Source organism: Nyctereutes procyonoides, unplaced genomic scaffold (assembly GCF_905146905.1).
Source record: "Nyctereutes procyonoides isolate TBG_1078 unplaced genomic scaffold, NYPRO_anot_genome, whole genome shotgun sequence".
Lineage (NCBI taxonomy): Eukaryota > Metazoa > Chordata > Mammalia > Carnivora > Canidae > Nyctereutes > Nyctereutes procyonoides.
In genome coordinates, this window is record NW_026575133.1 from 113,415 (window position 1) to 133,283 (window position 19,869).

At 43.7% G+C, this 19,869-nt stretch overlaps 1 protein-coding gene across 2 annotated transcripts in view; it reads right to left on the bottom strand.

Annotated features, from left to right (window-relative positions):
• The window catches only part of MYOF (myoferlin), a 144,176-nt gene that overhangs the window by 88,635 nt on the left and 35,672 nt on the right, over nt 1–19,869 (bottom strand). For both annotated transcript variants that reach the window (XM_055346146.1, XM_055346145.1), the window contains exons 4-9: nt 17,293–17,401; nt 14,758–14,845; nt 3,714–3,880; nt 2,945–3,073; nt 556–618; nt 420–470 (exon numbers count right to left, since the gene is read on the bottom strand). In XM_055346146.1, coding sequence (XP_055202121.1) covers nt 420–470; nt 556–618; nt 2,945–3,073; nt 3,714–3,880; nt 14,758–14,845; nt 17,293–17,401 — 607 coding nt within the window. The remainder of the gene's footprint in view (nt 1–419; nt 471–555; nt 619–2,944; nt 3,074–3,713; nt 3,881–14,757; nt 14,846–17,292; nt 17,402–19,869) is intronic.

The following is a 19,869-nucleotide window of genomic DNA, read 5'->3' on the forward strand; positions in this document are numbered from 1 at the left end:
AATGAGTTACTTGGAAAAGTACCCTGATTCTCTTTCCTGTTTTGGTTTGCTTTTCCGATTCCACATTTACAATAATTGGCTTTGGAGATGGAACCCTGGGGCCACTGGTCAGTGGAGCTAGTTTAAGGGCTTCCTGCCACTGTCAAGCACCCCTTCCCTCTGTAGCACTGCATTGGAACTCTAGGAGGGCCCTGATGTGGCATCTTCCAGGCATTTGGTTTAAGGCATAGTAAGTGCTGTACTTTAGAAGTTGACTAGACCCAGGCCAGAGAACACTCTGACAAACATGGCCCATAGTGTGAATCCCTTACACGTAACTTTAATATGTCATCAAGGTGGACAACCTGATACCTGGCCAGGAACCTGATTCCTCACTATGAAAATGCCTAAGTTGAACAAAACAGACTGTTGTAACCCACCTTAAATTCCCCCATCAGACAATCTGCCCGCAAAGAATGGGAATTATAAACCTGGAAGAAAGAAGAGCCATGAGAAGCTTATTGGCTTTATCTGGCAGTTAGAAAACATGACCTTTCTATTCCAAAGCCCCCTTACCCGAATGCTGATGATCTCATCCATCAGTTCAGAAGGGGTTATGTGGACATTGTAGAAAAATAACTGTAAAACAGAAGAGAAAAATGTTTGAATGTTAATAGGGGTGGACTCAGGTTTAGTGTGATCTAATGCTATAATTTGGGAACCCTCCTAAAAAAATATAAAACATAACCCCAAAAGTAGGTTTGACCATGAGCCTTCGAAAAGGCCTTGAGGCTTAAGCTTCATGAGCTTCTTGGCAAACTCACTTTTGCATGTTGGAAAAAAAGAATATGTAACAACTATAGTGTTTATGTAATGAAATTGAATTGTTCATTGGGGGCCAAAAATACGATAGCTAACTGATATGTAGATCTAAGGTTACTTCATGCTGCAAGTCTCACTAAAATGGATGCTTGGGGTTTGCATGACCTGGAAAATTGAGTTGAATTCCCTACAATTGTCCTAAAAAAAGTTCTTTTTAGTTTTTTTTTTTTTTAATCTAGGATCCACTCAAGGATTACATTTGGTTGTTGTATCTCTTTAGTTTTCTTCTTCTTCTTCTTTTTCTTTTTAGTTTTAGAGGGAGGGAGAGAGCATGAGCAGGGGGAGAGCACAAGGGAAGGAGAGGAAGAGGGAAAGAATCCCAAGCTGACTGTGCTAAGTGTGGAGTCTGACCTCATATGCAGGGCTCCATCTCACGACCCTGAGATCATGACCTGAGCTGAAACCGAGAGTTGGACGCTTAACCGACTGAGCCACCCAAGCACTCCAGCTTTAGTTTCCTTTTATACAGCAAACTATTATTGTTATTTATTTATCCTGCCTATTTTTGTTATTTATTTATCTATCAAGATCAGTTGTCTTATAGAATATTCCACAATCCAGACTGGCGTAAATATTTCCTCACTATTAGATTCAAATTGGCTATTTGACAAGAAATGACATGGGTGATATTGGTCCTTCCACTATATCACATCAGGACACACACATCAGTTTGGGCCATTATTGGTGATGACAAGTTTAGTCATTTGGTTAAGAAGATGTAGGTAAACTAGGGATTTTTGTAGTAAATTCTTTTATTAATTCCTGAATTGGTCTGCTTAGAGTCTCTGGTATTTGATTCAGAGATCTAATCTCAAAAAAATTCATTATTATGGGAAAATTTTAAGGTGGAGATTCTTGCCAAGCTCCTCAGAATGCAGCTGAGTAAATGTTCATCCTGCATTATAAATGCAAATCACCCAGCAGCTTGTCCTCCCTGCAAGTCCTCCCTGGCGAACCTCTCTCAGGCTCTCCAGAAGTCCACTTCAAGTGTTACCCCCCTCACCGCCTCAGCACACACGCGCATCATATGTCTGCTTTGACACTACTTCACTGAGTGCTGTTGTCTCCAATTCCTCCAAGGTGGAAAAGTGACAAGTGAAAAGAAGATGGGCCTTCTGTGAAGGTAGGGCCACCTTGAACAAAGGGAGAGAAACTGGAACCCCAGACAGAAGAAACGGGTTCCTTGTATGCACAGTGGTGGGAAAAAGAACAAAAGCAGGAGCCAGCCTGGGATCGGAAAGCTGCAGGGAACCCAGAGGGAGGATGAGAGGAAACCACAGTAGGAAAGGCCTGGGCTCAGACAACAGGGCCTGGGACTCCAGCCTGAGGAATCTTAGAAATGTGTCTCCTCAGCAGAGCAGGGTTCAGAGGACTTCCCAAACATCATGTTTCTCACAGCCCTGCTCTGCAAGTTTTGTGGTACCTGAGATAACTGCCAAGGTATTCAGCATTTCTGAGGAGTGTTATGGAAAATGTCAGCAGGACTGTATTCTCGGTGTGGGAGGGAAAAGAAGGCCCTTTTGGTTCCTAATTGCTTTCCTTTTACATATATTATTTTTATAGCCAGATAGGTGTTGACACCTTTAAAAAGTCAACCATTGTCGTCCATGTGAAATATGTGACAATCAGTCTTAGAGCTGTGACTGAAACTTAGCATTGTTTTCTTTCATGAGGGTCCAGCATGAACTGGTCTTAATTATGAAAATGTGGCGATGCTTTTTTTTTTTTTTTTTTTTTTTTGAGTAGCAAAGCGATCACAGAACTTCCTTAACCATCCCTCAGAGACGTCCTGCTGCTTAGAAAGAGCAAAGGCAGATGTAAGTGACTTCCTGTGGTCCGTCATTAGGGGTGCAAGGATCCGACAGGACAGGTGCCAAGCTGGCAGCTCTGAGACCAGGCCATTTGATTTTGAGACCCAGTGGCTCTTAGAATGCTGAACACTGGAACTTTGCATCGTCTTTGCCAGATGTCTACACACGAGTCCCCCTCCAATGTGGAATGAGGAAGGGCAAGGTGGAAGGCAGGAAGATGTGTGTAAATAGAACAGACTCACTAAGCAGAAACATGTGCTACGCCCATTTACCTCATCATAAAATGGGTTGTTCCCTCTCTTGATCCTTGTTCTGTGTGTCTGGCCACAGACATGGACCTTGACCACAGGCTTGATGTTGTTGCCACTTAACTGGCGGCCCTCAATCACTCGGACGCGGATCTGCAAGCACAGAAGGGGTGTTGTTACTGATCCTTCCCCAGCACCAGGTGAGAGAATCCTCAGGTGCCATGTCAGCCTGTCTGCCTGTGAGGATCACCGATGCCAGGCCCGGGGCAGGTGCGCACAGCCTGGGGGTAGCCCCCTCTGCTCATTCCCAAGGTGGAAGTGGGGCTGGGTTGGAGAAACCTAGAGGAGTAGTGGGGTTGAAACAGTCCAGGGCTGGCCCAGGAAAGGGTGCAGTAGGGGGTGGGAGGGAGGTGCCCGCTGCTCTGACCCCAGCCTCCCACCTGGTCTGCTTGAGCCTGGGATGTACTAACTCACTCCACAGCTGTCTGCCAAGGAAGTGCCCAGAACTATGAAGATGCACTACTGTGCCTCTATTCTTTCCTACCACCAATGGGAAGGAGGGGTATAGTTTTGTTTCTCAGAAGAGTCTCATCAGGCTTGACTCCATCTACTCCTGCATGCAATAGAGAGATGGACAGCGTTTCTTCTTGGGTTTATGCTCTGACGTCCCTTTTTGCTGGTTGGGCAGCTGCCCTTAGCAACAGGTCCTTCCCAGCTACACTGCAATTGCCAGAAGCTGGACAATATGGTGGTAGCATAAAAACACGGGGCCCGCTTCCAGGGCTGTTCGCACCTGGAAGTCCTGAGGCTTGTTGGACAGCATCCGCCGGTTCTTCTTTGCTTTCGTGAGCCTCCGGGCAAGGTGAGCCTCCGACACGATCCCACCTGACCCCCTGGGCCCAGGGCCCGTGACTGTGCCGTCCAACCTGTCTTCATCACCTCCATCTTCCTCTTCTTCTCCTGAAACACCAACAAGAGATCCGGTCAGAGATGGCCCTCATCCTATAAATGTCTGAATGCAGGTTTCCTGAAAACAGAATTCTCAGTGTTCAGGGGTGGTGAAGGAGCTGCTCCACTTGGGATGTGCTGCGACTCAGATACAGTTTCTTTAGGAAAATGTGTTCACAGGTGCATCGGGTGCTCACTCAGGCTGTATTCAAAGTGACCAAGAGAACTCCAGAGATGAAGGGGAGAGCAAGAGGAGAAGAGTCAGTTGGACCCCACCAGAAATCACCTGGTTTTGATCTGGAGACCCAGCCTGAGGTCAAGGGGCCTTTCTGTGGTTAGGAGAGAGAGGAGACAATCCCAGGGGACACTGGAGCTTGGCAGAGGAGACTTTGACTCCACCATCCCCAGTGCTGGTCTTTTCTCTAGAGATGAACTCATGAGGGTGCTGCATTGCCTCCTTTCTGCTTGAGTCTCCAGGTTCCTAAATGCCCTCTCCACCCTCGTGGCAGATGAGAAACACACCTCCGGTTTCCTTGCCAAGCGGACCAACGTGGTCTCATGCTTTCCCTTTGCCCACCTTTTCTGTCACTTCCACATGCATCTATCTCCTCATTTATCTTCCTAACTTCCCTTCATACTCAGGGGGGGGGAAGGTATTTCCTGATTGATAGAGTGAAGCCCCTTCCAATACTTGAGAGCCTACTTCCTTCTGATTCTTTGGAAACACCCCCAAGTATCCCACCTTCCCCCCAGAGTACCTCCAGTCGACTCTTCCCTATAGGGCCTTCCCTCTTCACATAGGCACAGCTCTTTCTCTCCTTAAAAAACAAAACTCAATGCTGTCTACTCTGTCTCTCCTTTCTTTTATTCACAAACTCTTTTAAACTCACTGACCAACTTCAGCTTTTCTTATCTTAATAGACAAAAAGTGACCAAAAAGTGATGACCTCCTGGTAATCTGTACAATATAATTTAAGGGATCTACTTCGTCCAAAAAAATAACAGCATTCTTACCCTCTACCTTTGGATTCTGAAACCCCCTCCTTTACAATGCAAAATCATGTAAGAGATTGAATTTCCATGCAGACACATTTGTCAGTCACTTACATTATAGTATGAATTAGTTTAATCAGACTGCCGTGTAGCACAGCTCTTAAAGCTTGGGCTCTGGAGTTATGTGGCCTGGGTTCAAATTCCAGTTTTAAGCTGTGTGAGTCTGAGTAAGTTTCTTAATTTCTGTTTCAGATTCCTCATATGTAAGAAGGTGGAAATAATAGTACTTGCCACAGGGTTATTGTAAAGATAAAATTAATTTTTATGCAAGCCTTCAACATGGTGCCTGGCACACAGCAACACTCAATATATTAGTCTTTTTTTTTTTAAACTTTTGTTGAGGAATCAGTTTTGGTGGGAGTGCAGAACACAAGAACACTTCCCAGAGAGCAGTCATGAGGTAGAGGTAGGGGCAGGAGAAGTCAGTGGGCAGCACGGGGGAAGGGGACACAGAATGAGGAAGGTGCAACCACAAGGAGGTAAAAGCACCTCCCCCCCAGCCCCATGACCGTGTATTGCTTCAGAGTTCAGCCCAGAATGAACCCTCCCTTCATCACCTCTTTTACACTCAGCCTCTCCAGCTACTTCTATCCATAGAGATCCAACATGACTTTTTGCTAAGCTTCAGGACCCTTTTCTGAGTCTTCCCACTCCAGTGAACATGGTCTTGGGCACTGGGCAGCCACACACACTTTTCTGAGTCACACAGCTCTCTTCCTGGCCCTCTGACTAAACCATCTCAGGTTCTTCTTGGGCTCCTCTCCATGTCCTGCTCCCCACATGTGACTTCCCACTCTGTTCCTTAGTCCTCAGCCCCTCTGACCTCATGGCCTCTGCATCTACACTTTAGACCCACAGGGTGTGAGGCCAGAGAGGACTCCAAGATCCCTGGTCAGAACATGCGCCTCACCACAGCATCCAGACAAGACAACGGAGGTCTGGAAAGCCGAGGTGACCTGTTAGGTTATTGGGAGCTGAGCTAAAATGAGGACTGGGTCTTTGCTTACCTCACCGGCTCCAGACTGAGTCTAAAACCAGGCTGTGGGGGAAGGAGCTGCTGTCTGCCCCTTTGTCAGGATACCAGGAAACCCCAGAGAGGCTGAAGGCAAGAAGGAATACCTTGGCCCTCTGCAAGATAATCTGGGACTCTTCTACTCCATCCTTGATGAGGCTTCAAAAGCAAGGCTTGCCTGCCTGCCACCCACCTTGGGGCACCCAGGTCTTAGAATGTCCCTCCTCCCATTCTTCACCAAGTGAGTGCCTCAACTTCCAATTTTCTCAAGCCCCTGATGAAATACCCTGGCTCTGAACAGCACCACATGTGACCCTACCCAGGAGCTCAGTGAATGCAGAACCAACAAGGAGACACAGGCCTGCCTTCTTGAGTTTTTCACCTGGACAGTACAGGGCACTCCTCCGACCCCTGCGCCAGCCTCAGGGAAACATAGGAAGGTCTGGCCCCCCTGCTGCAAACCTCTCCTGAACTGGGCAGTGGCTGGGCTGAATGCCTCAAGGGCTCCTCTGACAACGAAGACAAACTCCCTTTGCTCATCCTGGTTTCCTCCCTGCTGTGAATTGTTCCATTTGGGGTCAGTGGTTATGGAGGGCAGCAAGTAGGAGAAGGAGGGGTAAACCGTACCCTCTGCGTGCTGGCCCCTGTATAAGTCCTCATTAAGCTCTTTTTTTTTTAATATTTTATTTATTTATTTATTTCTGATAGAGGGGAGGGGCAGAGACATAGGCAGAGGGAGAAGCAGGCCCCACGCCAGGAGCCTGACGCGGGACTCAATCCCGGGACCCCAGGATCACGCCCTGGGTCAAAGGCAGACGCTAAACCGCTGAGCCACCCAGGGATCCCCCCTCATTAAACTCTTAATGGATGCTTCTGAAGGACTGCAGGCAATGAAGAGCCAGTTTCTTCTAGGAAATACCTTCTGCCATTCAGACCTGAGCCTAAGGGATGGGTCAGAGGAAACCAGCCTGAGTCATGGCTACTGTCAGCATCTCTGCACACAGCAGAAGGATATTTGAGCAGGAAATCCCCCCATAATGTTGCAGGAAGCTACACAGCATTAAACAATGCCACCCTAAGTGTTCCACAAAGAATGAGGGGGGCCCTTTAGACCCTGCCAAACGCACTCTTCTCTGCAAGCTCTTTCATTACCAGATGTGGGTAGTTGTGTGGGCGTGCCCTACTGCTGACACCCAGGAATAAATCTGAACCACAGCTCAGGTGATCTACAAGGATGACTAGAGAGGGCAACATTACATTGGGAACCACTGACTAAATAGAAAGTTGCTGATTGTATTTGCTTCCTTGTATTTGCTGGCTGTCACAAAGAACCCCAAACTAGGTAGCTTAAAGCAATAGAAATTGATTCTCTGACAGTTCCAAACCCTAGAAGGAGAGTGTTGGCAGGGCTATTCTCCCTCAGGACCATCATCTCATCTAATCCTCTTCCATTCCTTGATGGAGAGTCCTTTCTGGATTTTCTTAAGTAGGCCCCACACCCAGCCTAGAACCTAATGTGGGGCTTGAACTCATGACCCTGAGATCAAGACGTGAGCTGAAATCAAGGGTCAGATGCTTAACCGACTGAACCACCTAGGTATCCCCTTTCTGGAATATTTTATGCTTTTTTGGGTGGAGAAGATGTTATAACAACCCCGTTTCTCTAGAGTCCTAGAATGTCATTCTCTGCCTATGATATCTTGTAACATTAATTTTGGAGATAATTCCTTCCTGCTTCTTATTAGCTGGTGGCTCCTGGCAATGCTGGGCATTCCTTGGCTTGTGGCAGCATCCTTCCAATCCCTGCCTCTGTTGGCACATGGCCTCCTCCCCCTGGGTATCTGGGCACCCCCACCTCTTTTTTGTAAAGGTACCAGTCACTGTAACAGTATGATTTCATCTTAGCTAAGTGCATCTGCAAAGATCCCATTTCTGAATAAGGGCACCTTTTGATATTCTGTGTAGGAATTGGCAGGGGACACTATTCAACTCCCTACAAAGGCCATCTTTTGATTCTTTCCAGTGTGTTCCATCTATTACTCCAGTCTACAGTCTGCAGCCACACAGGCACCCTCAATCTATCAACCACATCATTTTCCCTGCCTCCCCACCCCCTGCCACTGCCTTCACATCTTTTTTCTCTTGACCTGTGCCAGTCCATGCTCTAACACTGCCCTGCTCCTCTTCACCCTCAACTCCTTCCTTCCTCTGGTTTACTGTACTCACCTGGTTCATTCAACCTCCACTCACTCCACCCCTTCACCTAGGGAGCTAAGCTTGGCTAAACACTCACCCTCTTGGCCAGTCCCACTTTAATTTCATGATTACACATGTTAAATGGATTCACAGGCCATCCCGCCATATTTCCAAGGCATCTATCCTGGATCCTGGTCTGAGAAAGCCACTAATTGGCCAACACAATCAAATCACTTTACTTTTCTGAACTTCCACCTATTGTGCACCTTGAAAGCTTCAGATAACCTCTCCTTCTCATTGCCAGCTAATGAACTTGCATCTTATTTCATTAAGAAAACAGGTAATCAGAAGAGAATATCTTCATCCTCCCAACTCCAAGTCAACCTTCCTACCTGCCTCTGTTGTCTGCCTTCCCTCCTGCTACAATCACTGAACTGTGTTCCCCATGAGGGCAATCCTTCCATACGTGCGCAGACCTCATCTCCTCTCCCCACTCAAGGATTTTGCTTCTGCAGTTTCTGCCTCTCAGGAGGATCATTCCCAAATATGTAAAATATAGCCCACAATAAAAAAACCGAAAAACGAACAAAACAAACACAAAACAACTTTCTTTGACTCTCCCTATGGTTACTGCTCTATTTTTCTGTTCCTCTTAAAATGTCACTTTGGCCATGCTAAGCTCTTCACAATTCCTTTATATGAATGCTATCCTGCCTCTCCAGCAATTACCATGCCCTTCAGTCAAACCCTACCAAGCTTCTGACTGCTGCCAACACTGACCTGTCTCCTTTCTGAATGTCAGTAACCCTTTATGTGACTATGAAAAGATGCTTCAAATCCTATGTCATCAGGAAATACAAATTATTATTTTTTTTAAGATTTTATTTATTTATTCATGAGAGAGAGGCAGAGAGGCAGAGACACAGGCAGAGGGAGGAGCAGGCTGCATGCAGGGAGCCTGACGTGGGACTCGATCCTTGGTCTCCAGGATCATGCCCTAGGCTGAAGGTGGTGCTAAACCACTGAGCCACCTGGGCTGCCCAGGAAATACAAATTAAAATAATGAGATACCACTATACAAATTAGGATGATCAAAATCTGGAAGACTAATAACATCAAATGCTGGTGAGGATGTGGAGCAACAGGAACTCTCATACATTACTGGTAGGTATGCAAAGTGGTATAGCCACTTTTAAGACTGTTTAGCAGCTTCTTACAACATTAAAGGTATTCTTTCCATGTGATCCAGCAATCATGCTCCTTGGTATTTACCCAAAGAGGTTGAAAATGTATATTCATACAAAATCCATACATGGATGTTTATAGGAGCTTTATTCATAATTGCCAAACTTGAAAGAAACCAAAATGTCTTTCAGGAGGTGAATGAATAAATTAACTGTGGTATAGCCAGACAATGGAATATTATTCAGTGCTTAAAGAGTAAGCTATCAAATCATGGAAAGACATGGGAAAATCTTAAATGCATATTACTAACTCAAAGTCAGTCTGAAAAGACTGCATACTATATGATTCCAACCCAAAGACATTCTGGAAAAGGCAAAACTATGGAGACAATAAAAGGATCAGGAGTCACCAAAGTTGGGTGGGGGATGAATATGCAAAGCACAGAGGATTTTACGGCAGTGAAAGTACTCTGTATGATACTAAACTGATAGATATATGTCAATATACATTTGTCCAAACCCTAGAATATATGCCACCAAGAATGAACCAAGAATGAACTCTAAGGGAAACTATGGACTTTGGGTAATTACGATGTGTCAACATAGGTTCATCCTTTGTAAAATGTGTACCATTCTGATGAGTGACACTGATGATGGAGAAGGCTACACATGTGCAGGGGCAGGGTGTGTATCTTAAATCTGTTATCTTCCTCTCAATATTATGGCAAACCTAAAACCGCTCTAAAAGAAAACAAAGTCCTTAAATACGCACAATGCACACACAAGTCCCTCAGGTATCCAACTCCTGGGACCTAGAGTCAAACTAGTTTCTTCACTTTCCAGGGATGAATTTTCCTGAAAATCTTCACTTTTGTGTTCTATCATTAAGATTTCAAAGTTCTTCCATGCAGGACTTATTATATGAATGGCAATCTTTAAAATCAGTATTGGTAATCATGAATAGTGGTTATCTCTGGAGGATGGGACTGTGGAAGATTTGCACTTTCTGTGTTTTATATTTCTGTAATGTCTACATTTTTACAAGCTAGCATTGCTTTTGGATTCAAAAAGATCAATGAGTTCAAAAAAATTTTAATTTGTAAAGACCTATATAAATTAGAGGAAGCAGACTCATTGCTTTGACATAGAATGGTAAAGTTTTTTAAAGAGCCAATTGAAAAGAAAAAGAAAAAAAATAAAAAAATAAAAAATAAATAAATAAAAAATAAAAAATAATAAATAATAAAAAAAATAAAAAGAGAAAAGAAAAAGAAAACAAATTTTGGGCCAGATGTTCTGCTTAGGTTATTGAAGTATACGATGGCAGGAGGTGTGGCTATGTTACTCTTATTTCTCTGCCTTATATTTGTTGGTCTTTTCTTCCCCCAAGTCTGTAAATTGTTGGTTTTTTGGGTTTTTTTTTTTTCCTAGCATCTTCCCTAGTACGGAGTTGTAGTAAGTACCCAAAGAAATCTTTGCTTAGTTGAATTGAATTATCTTATTAAGACAAAAAAAAAAAAAAAAAAAAGGTTTTCTCTCTTGAAACATCCAAATAACCCAGGATGTTGAAGGATTTTTTTAAATACCGAAGAAGAGATTCTTTCAGCTGGATTACGAAGCCGACATTCAGAATGTCACTCTTGACCCAGCTTTGGTGAATAGTCATCTAATTAAGCAAAGATAATACTTCTAGGTCAAAGAACTCTGTTCTTCTTCTTCTTCTTCTTCTTTTTTTTTTTTTAAAGATTTTATTTATTTACTCATGAGAGACACACAGAGAGAGAGGCAGAGACACAGGCAGAGGGAGAAGCAGGCTCCATGCAGGAAGCCTGACACGGGACTTGATCCCGGGTCTCCAGGATCATGACCTGGGCTGAAAGTGACGCTAAACCGCTGAGCCACCCGGGCTGCCCTGTTCATTTTTTAAGTAACAAAATTTCATTTTTGTTATCTCACATTTAAAAATGAACTTTCCCTGCAGACACAGCTCATTTCCTGGCTAGCACCTGTTAACACTCTTTGTTTGAAATCCAAATAAAAGGAGCTCAGGTTCTTTTCCTATCTCCACCCAGCAGTATCAGGGATTCTAGAGAACTTCTGAGAAAGACCTTGGCCAACTGCCACTGCAGAGCCTGCTAGGAGTGAGTTTCCTAAGAGAATGGGTAAACTCCCAGTCCAGGAACACTGCTGGAGCATTAGTGCTACCAAGACAATCCAGAAGGTGAGGAGCAGGAGCCTCAAGCAGAGGGATCTTAGATGGCAAGGATTCTCTCCTCACTGGATTTAAAGTTCAGAGCTTTTCTCATTTCTAAGGAGGCAGCCTTTGCTCCAGGGAAATCATATGGTCTCTGAGCATGCCCTATCCGTGGTCCATCTCAGAGGATGGGATCTTCCCGTACACTCTCAAATAGTTTGATGAATTGCTTATTCTCAAAGTCTCTCTGGTCTACTAGGACACAACTTTTTTCTTTTCCTTTTTTAAAAAAAAGATATTTACAAATAAGCATTAAGTATCGCAATGTGACTTTGAGCCAAATCAGATCATTCATTCTTTTCCAACAGCTCTGATATTTAGAGGAAACAATTTGAATGTTCATACAGGGTGTTCCACCCAACTGAGCTCATGACTACACGTCAACTAGAATTGTTTTTGTAAAAACAGTAATAATAATAATAGCAATGGCCACCATTTAGGTAGCACTTACTGTATACTAGGCACTGAGCTAAGTGCTTTATATGTCTTATCTCATTTAATCCTTGTGACAACTTTCTGATCTAGGTGCCACTATTATCCCCACTTTATGGTAAAGAAAACTGAGATTAGGAGAGAAGCGATTAAGAGAGGCTAAGTGATTTATCCAAGGCTACATGGCAGATTAACAACAGATACAGAATCCAACCTGGCCAGTCTGACCCCAAAGCCCTTGCTCTTATAAAGTCAAACTTTCACGATAATAAAAAAAGTTTTTTTCTCTAAAACTTAGACTAAATATGCCTGGAGAGCAGGAGCTGTACCCTAAAGCATTTATCACCCAGCACTGCAGTATCTAGTGTTAGGTCGAGAAACCCAGCAACTACTTTCTTTATTTCATAAATATTAAAGAAATGGTGTGGCACCAGTTTACTGTAAACTGTAAGTTTACTCCTTTGCTTGAAAGATCCACAATATTATCTTTTCCCTAAAGGCCTGCCTGAAGTGGTAACACAAAAGGGCTCATTTAACATTTTGGCTCTTGAAATGGAATGAACATAATGAAACTGCCGTTTATCTTCCAGTATACCCGGATAAGAGCATCCTCCCAGCAGCCATGCCCATCTATAACCTTAGAACGTGACATTATTTGGAAATAGGGTCTTTGTGGATGGGATCAAGCAAAGATGAGACCACACTGGATGAAGGTAGGCTAATCCAACCACTGGGATCCTTACAAAAATAAGAAATTTGGACGTACCCAGGGACCATGCCCTGAGATGACAGAGGAAGAGATTGGAGTGGTGAAACTGCAAGCCAAGGAACAGCAAAGATTACCAGTAACCACCAGAAGCTAGGACAGAGGCCTAGGACAAATTTTCCCTTGGGGTCTCCAGAAGGAACCAGTTCAGTCAGCATCTTGATTTTTAGCCTCTAGAACTGTGAGGGAATCAATTTCTATTGTTCAAGCCAGCCAGCTTATGGGGCTTTATTACAGCAACTCTAGAAAACTAATAAACAGGATCTGGCTAGGAAAAATGGCAGTGTGAGAAAAGGTAAGCAGATCCTCCCAATTCAGAGGCAATGCCAGATATCCTGCCAGTTGGGGTTGCCTTTTGCAGGCCAGAAAGTACCTACTGTCCTTCTCAGGCTAACATAAATCCTGGTGACAGCAGGCTTTGGAGAGGGGGTGAGAAAGAAAAGGGTAGGACCAGTCAGTTCAGCTCCCCCGATAATGTGCTATTCCAGACTGGACTGTTTCCTCTGGGTTTCATTTGTCATTACTGCTGTGGCAGCAAAGGGAGTCATGGACATTTTTGGGCCATTGCAGGGTTTTTGTAGGGCTGAGCATGTCTGAGCACCATACAACATGCCCATGGTGGTACACAGAGGTGCTGCTGATGCACTGGAGCTATGTCAGTTCTAATTATCCCCAAGGGAGAAGGGACCAGATGACCCATGTTAAACACTTACAAGTACCTGGTCAAGAAGTGAGCCAGAACCTCAGTAACGGGCCACCTCGGGGTGTGGGTGAGCAGGGACAGTGGTTGGGGTCAGGCAGGAGGGATATGGCACTGTAGGTGTTGAGTAAACCCCATGGGCTGCCAGAGAGCTGAGTTCAGAACCAAGAGAACTGATGGGCACCTGTGTGGCTCAGTGGTTGAGCATCTACCTTTGGCTCAGGTTGTGATCCTGGGGTCCTGGGATCAAGTGCCGCATCAGGCTCCCTACAGGGAATCTGCTTCTCTCTCTGCCTGTGTCTCTCCCTCTTTCTATGTGTATCTCTCATGAATAAATGAATAAATAAAAGTTAAAAAAAAAAAAGAACCAAGAGAAATGAAAAGACAGGTCCTGAGGAGCCAAGGCTGGCAGGAACAAGTGCCCAAGTGCTCTCCCAGGAAGAACTTCAAGACAGCTGGTAAGTGTGGCAAGAAAAGGGACTCCTTCTTTCCTGGGGCCCATGCCAGGGCTGGGGAAACAGGAGCATTTGGCTAGGCATCTTCGGGAAGAGGAAGGGACAGAGACACTTTTTACATCACATCACCTTGGAAAACCGCTAAGAGGAGGTCAAACTTGCCTGCATGAAAGGCCTAATCGTCTTGTAGACTTCCTTCCCCCTGAGGCCCAAAGCCTTCCCCAGAGCCAGCAGTCCCCTCTAGAGCAGCACACAATACCCTGAAGGACCAACAATCCGAGTCAGAGAAAAGGGAGCAGGAGGTGAGTCATGCTGAGGGAAACGATTCGTTAAAGGACCAAGGGGCTATTCAGGGGCTGGGATGGAGTTAAAGCCAAGGGAGAGAAAGAGGCCCAACCCATGGGCACCAGCCATAAGACTGGTAACTGAGAGCACAGCCTGCTGATCACACATTTAGGAAGTGAAGAGACCCATGAAAAGAGCAGAGGTCACTCTTGGAGCTTAACAACCAGGGGCATTCCAACCAGGGGTAGAAGCTACAAACCTGAAGCAAAGCCTTGCTTAGCAGTTTCCACTAGAGCTTGTGTGTTGGACGGGCCCACTGTGAGGCTGGCCAGTAAGGGGCTGTCTCACCCTCCTCCTCTCCCCTGAAGGGCATTTCACAAACAACTGTAATGTCCCAGTTTGGGGCAGCTCTACCTATCCCATGGGGCCCTGTCCAGGTGAGCAGGGCACTATAGACAGTACAGTGACAAAGAAAGCTTTCTTGGAGACTCCTTCTGTGTCTTTAACAGACTACCCCTGGCATAGGTGGGGCCTTCCAAAGGGTCAGCTTACCTTCTGTGACTGACACACTGGTCCCACTGGGGTCATTTGGATGTGGAGCAGAAGGTGGATCATAGCCAATCACCAAGTCAATGGTAGCCTGGGTAGAAATAATTCATTGCAGGCAGAATCAGTGCAGGGTAGCAGATTCAATGCAAACAAAATCAGCAGGAGTAAAAAGTTCTGGAAGGGGTGAGCAGGCGGATGGGAAAGTGAGAAGAGAAGGAGAGAAGGATCACACATGCTCCATTGTTTCTATCTTCCCTCTGGAGAGCCAGGCGGGCAGGAAAGCCTGGGAAAGGAATTACCTGTTATAGGTTGGCAAGTGTACCATTGCTAATGGGCAATCTCACAAATTGGAGCAAAGTTGTGCCAAGCAAGCATGAACTTGCAATTAGCCTTCATCCTAGACTTGAGATGGCCTCCAATCACAGAGGCTCATTTTACATGGTTGAGTTAGTTGTATGCACACTGACTTCTTTATTCATTGCTGAAATTTATTTTCATTTTTTTCTTCTCTCTCTAAAAACAACTTGAGTGACTAACAAAAATTATATAACAATGTGATTCATAAAATAGAATAAAAGGGAATCAAGTCTGATTAAAGAGAAAACAAACATGCAAATCATGAGGTTCAAGATAACTGCATCTTGGGTAAAATGTGACTCCAAGATAGCTAGGAACCAAGGCAAAAAGGAGAACAGAAAATATTATGTAACTTTCATTTTCAGAAAGGAAGAAACATACTAGTTCCTTACAGAAAATAAATTTTTTACCATTTTTAAAACCTGAGATAAATTTCTCACATGGAGCATTAATTTAGGGCAGAGTTTCCTATACTTAAGTATTTCATGAACCTATAAAATTTCAAAAAGTTTGCTAGGGAGCGTCAACATAGGGATACTAACCCAAGCCGATAACTATTAGCTACTGTTATGATAATTTCACAAAAGAAATGAATCTTAACAGCAAAAATGAGGAAGGACAAACCTCAGAATAAAGAGAATCCTTTGCAAATATGGATGGCACATGTACACACACCCACACACCTGCACATACATACCCAAGTTACCAGTTAAAATACAGACATAACATTTAGGACATAGTCATACTGAAAAAGTATTCATTGTTTATCTGAAATTCAAATTTAAATGGGCATCCCATACTTCCAGCTGCCATTTTTGCTACATGTGGTCAACTCTAGTATGTGCACGCATGTGCGCATGCACCCAGCATATTGCCTTTATTGTTTCTCATCTGTCTGTTTGTCAGTGAATACTCTTTCATGGGTCAGCACATTCTGTGTTCAACTTAGGAACTACAGAGCTGGGAGACACTGAACAAAACAATAAATGAGACACCCCCCCCCCCAACAACAGTTTTGTGACAAATAAAGAATCATAAGAGCAGCATCCCACAGCAGCATCCCACGGCTACCTATGCTGAAGACCCAGGCCACAACCTGAAGGTTGAATGCAAGGAGCACTGAGGGGCTCGACTGCTAACCTTAAGTGAAGAATCAAACTTTCAAAACTTAGAAAAGGACATGGATGCCTCGGGATCAGTGATTTCCTGATAACATCAGGATTCCTAGAAGTACTCCAGTTCTATGTGTGCTTGCTTCTGTGCTTAAAAAACGAAACCCAAACCAGCCAGAAGCACCACTGACTGGTATCATCTTTCCTAAGTATGATTTCTCTCAGCCAGATTTTGGAAAAATAGATGACAGACGACACTGAGTTTACGTTTTAGGATTTAGAATGTCGGTTCACAGTAAACCTTTAAGTTTTAGAGTATAGACCAACAAAATCAACATTCTGAAAAGGCTTTGAGAAGCCTAACCTGTATTCTTGCCTACAGGGTTGGCCTATTTTGGTGTAGAATTTTCTCCTTTTGCCCAGGCTCCCAAGGAAAGTAAATTGATTGGAAAATAAAGATGTTAAAGGTTAATGGAGCAAGTGTGGTAGCTTTATGAGCACTGTTAGCAAGCAAATGAAATCTGAGTGCTATGAGCTTTGAATCCATTTATTTCTTTTAAGTGCACTCAAGAAAGAGAGTTCTGGGCTTATATCAGACAATATTAGTATGTACTTATTTAGAGAGGCTGCCAGTGCAATGATAAACATCATGATATTCACATCCGATGTTCCAAAGTAATATTAATGAAACACCTTCTACAGAATGTCTCAGAGAGTGTCTGATACAGAGAGCTATGCTCACCACACAAATGTAAACACCCAGGTGGTATTCACAGAGCTATACCAAGAGAGGGTCCCACTCACTCTATAGCATTCTGTCAAAGAAAATCAAGTTTATCTAATCTATGAGTTCTGTGATTGCAAGTATAGGATAAGGCCATATCATTTGCAAGTAGATCTGTTATCTCAAAACCAGCAGTGGTGTGTGGGTGTGGATGTGTCTGTGCATGGTGAGCTGATTATAATTTCACACTCTTCTTCTTTTTTTTTTTAATTTCACACTTTTCTTAATGAAATTTTGGTTACTTATCTCCCTTCAAAGTCATTCAACAAGAGAGAATGTGCTCACCCCAGTATCTTGCCCCTTTTCGCTGAGCAGGGAGATGAGTTTGTATGGCAGTGATCTGCTCTGGTCACCAGTCAGGTCCTTCAGTGCTACAGTGGCCGTGCCAATTAATCTGCAGGTGAAACAAGAAAGCACACAGTAACCTAAGTGAGAGGCATGCTTCTACTTTCTCAGCAGACCTCCTAATTCCCCTCCTATTCGTCTGCTCTCATTAAAATCACTCATAGTGAAATAAATTTGGGGAATTTGGGCAGTAAACATCACTTTTCCATAGCAGGTAGTCATTTTGAGAGTCTTCCTATGGTGCCTATGAAATTTCAAGTCATGAATGAGGTAGTCACCATAAATGGGTGACAAAGACTGAATAGCACCCTTCAGAATCCAAGAGAGAAAAGTAGGACAAAATTCAGACATTCCTCTGAAATGTAAATGTAAAAAGACCCATCTGCCATGGCCTACTGTAAAAAGTGTCCTCCCCAGGGAGACCTGCTGCAAATAAGTTGCTAGTTTACTGATGAGGCCAACTTACTAACCTGCATACTCTGGAGCAGAATTCAGAAGTTGGATGTGCGTAATCCTCCCTGTTTCTGGACCCCGAGGGATTATGTTCAGTCTCTACTACTTACCCATCCACCTCTCAGTGTACATAACCTAATGGTACAGAAGCTTCCATATGTCTCTACCCACCACTGTCAGGACCCCTACAGGTAGGGATCGTTGCCTTTTCTGTTCAGTACTCTCACCCCAGTGCTTGGAACATAGATCTTTTATTCATAGTTATTTACTGAATGAAGGAAAGAATAAATAAATCTACATACACTAAGAATGAACACCCAAAATATTTTTGTAGTTGGGGAATGTGATCGAAGAAATTTATGGAACACACAACCCCCGACAGTTAGTGAATATAAAAATGTAACCTACAAAATACAGTTCGTAAATTAGCGATTATAACACACAACACAGAATGAGATTGGATGAATTGAAGAAGTTCCCTTTGTGAAATCCAGTTGAAAAGCAAAGAAAGCTCAGAGGTGTGCTCTCAGTATGGACAATGGAAAAAGGAAAAAAGAAACAGGAAGAATTTAAAAATATTATTTATTTATACCTTGCCTACATTTGCAGTGACTGATGCAAATAAATGGCAGACATGATAGCATGAATATAATTAGCATAAAAATAGAAAACTAAGCATCAAGTCCTCAAAGTGATAGAAGAGATTCCTTATATCAAAAAACACAGGGTAAAGAAACCATGGTTGAGCATAAAACATAACTCTGGGCTTTTGGGCAAAAGTAATATCAATGTGTGAACATCATTTGTGAGCTGACATATATCCATATTCTCCTCTCTCCCTCAGGCCTCAGAAATGGAAGTGGATTATAGATCTGGGGTCAGTCACTCAACCACATACATCCACTGGCTCGACAATATGAATAAGGGACTTCACTTTCTGTGAATAGACCTATTAGACTGTACAAGATCAGAAAATTGCTATGGTACACTGTCTCACCCAATCCACCCAATGGCATGAAACATTGCACATGGCTTCTTGGAAGAATACATGTTCTTGGACAGAACACCACATAAGAAGCTCAACGACCACGATGGATTCTCATCTCTTCTAATACTGCAAGTAGAGTCAGCTATTGGCAATGGAAAAGAAATTCTGCCTCTAGATGGTTAAGAGTGAACATTTCAGTCCTTTTAGGTTAATACAGGAATTAGGTCTTTCAGTTGACGCTGAGAATTGATGGAACTTCTTAGTTTATAGAGTAATAGAGTAATTTCTCAGTTGAGTATGTTCACTAAGTTTGCTAGATTTTTAGAAACAGTATATTTTCTTCTCACTTGGATTTTAATTCCTCTGACATATTGAGGACAAGAGTCTACACATAACTCCATCGCCACCAGATGAAACAAGTACACCTCCCACACAAAGTGAGAGTCCTTGGCAAAATCTCTTCCACATCTCCGTCAGCCCCACATGATATGAGCCTGATGAGAATTTCTTCCCAAGTTTTAAAAATAGCATAGAAAGCCATGAGGTTGGCTAATTGAGTTTTTAGGATGAAATGTGAAAACTACAATTTTAAAAGTCATCTGACTGGTATTAAATGTCTAAATGAGGTACCTGTCTTGAAAGACATGGAAACACACTGGATTTTATTCCTCACAGTTCCATGATTCATAATCTACCTGTACAATTAATAACATTGTACATTTGGACATGCACAGATTTGCTTTTGCTGAGGCCAAGATGACCTGAAACTCTATCAGCAGGAACTAATTCTTAGGAGAAAACAAAATATAGCACACTGGGACAATACTGAGAGGGCTGGCCTGCAGTTGGAGCAGTATTTCTCAACCTTGGCACTACTGACATTTTGAACTTGACAATTCTTTGTTCTGGGGGGCTGCCCTGTGCTTTGTCACATGTTCAAGAGCATCCTTGGCCTCAACCCCCGGGCACCTCTGGACCCTGCCAATGGTGCCCTAGTGGGCAAAATCACCTCAGGTTGAAAACACTGGGGTAGACAATTTCTGTTCTTGCCCTAACTCAGTGTCCCAACTTCCTTC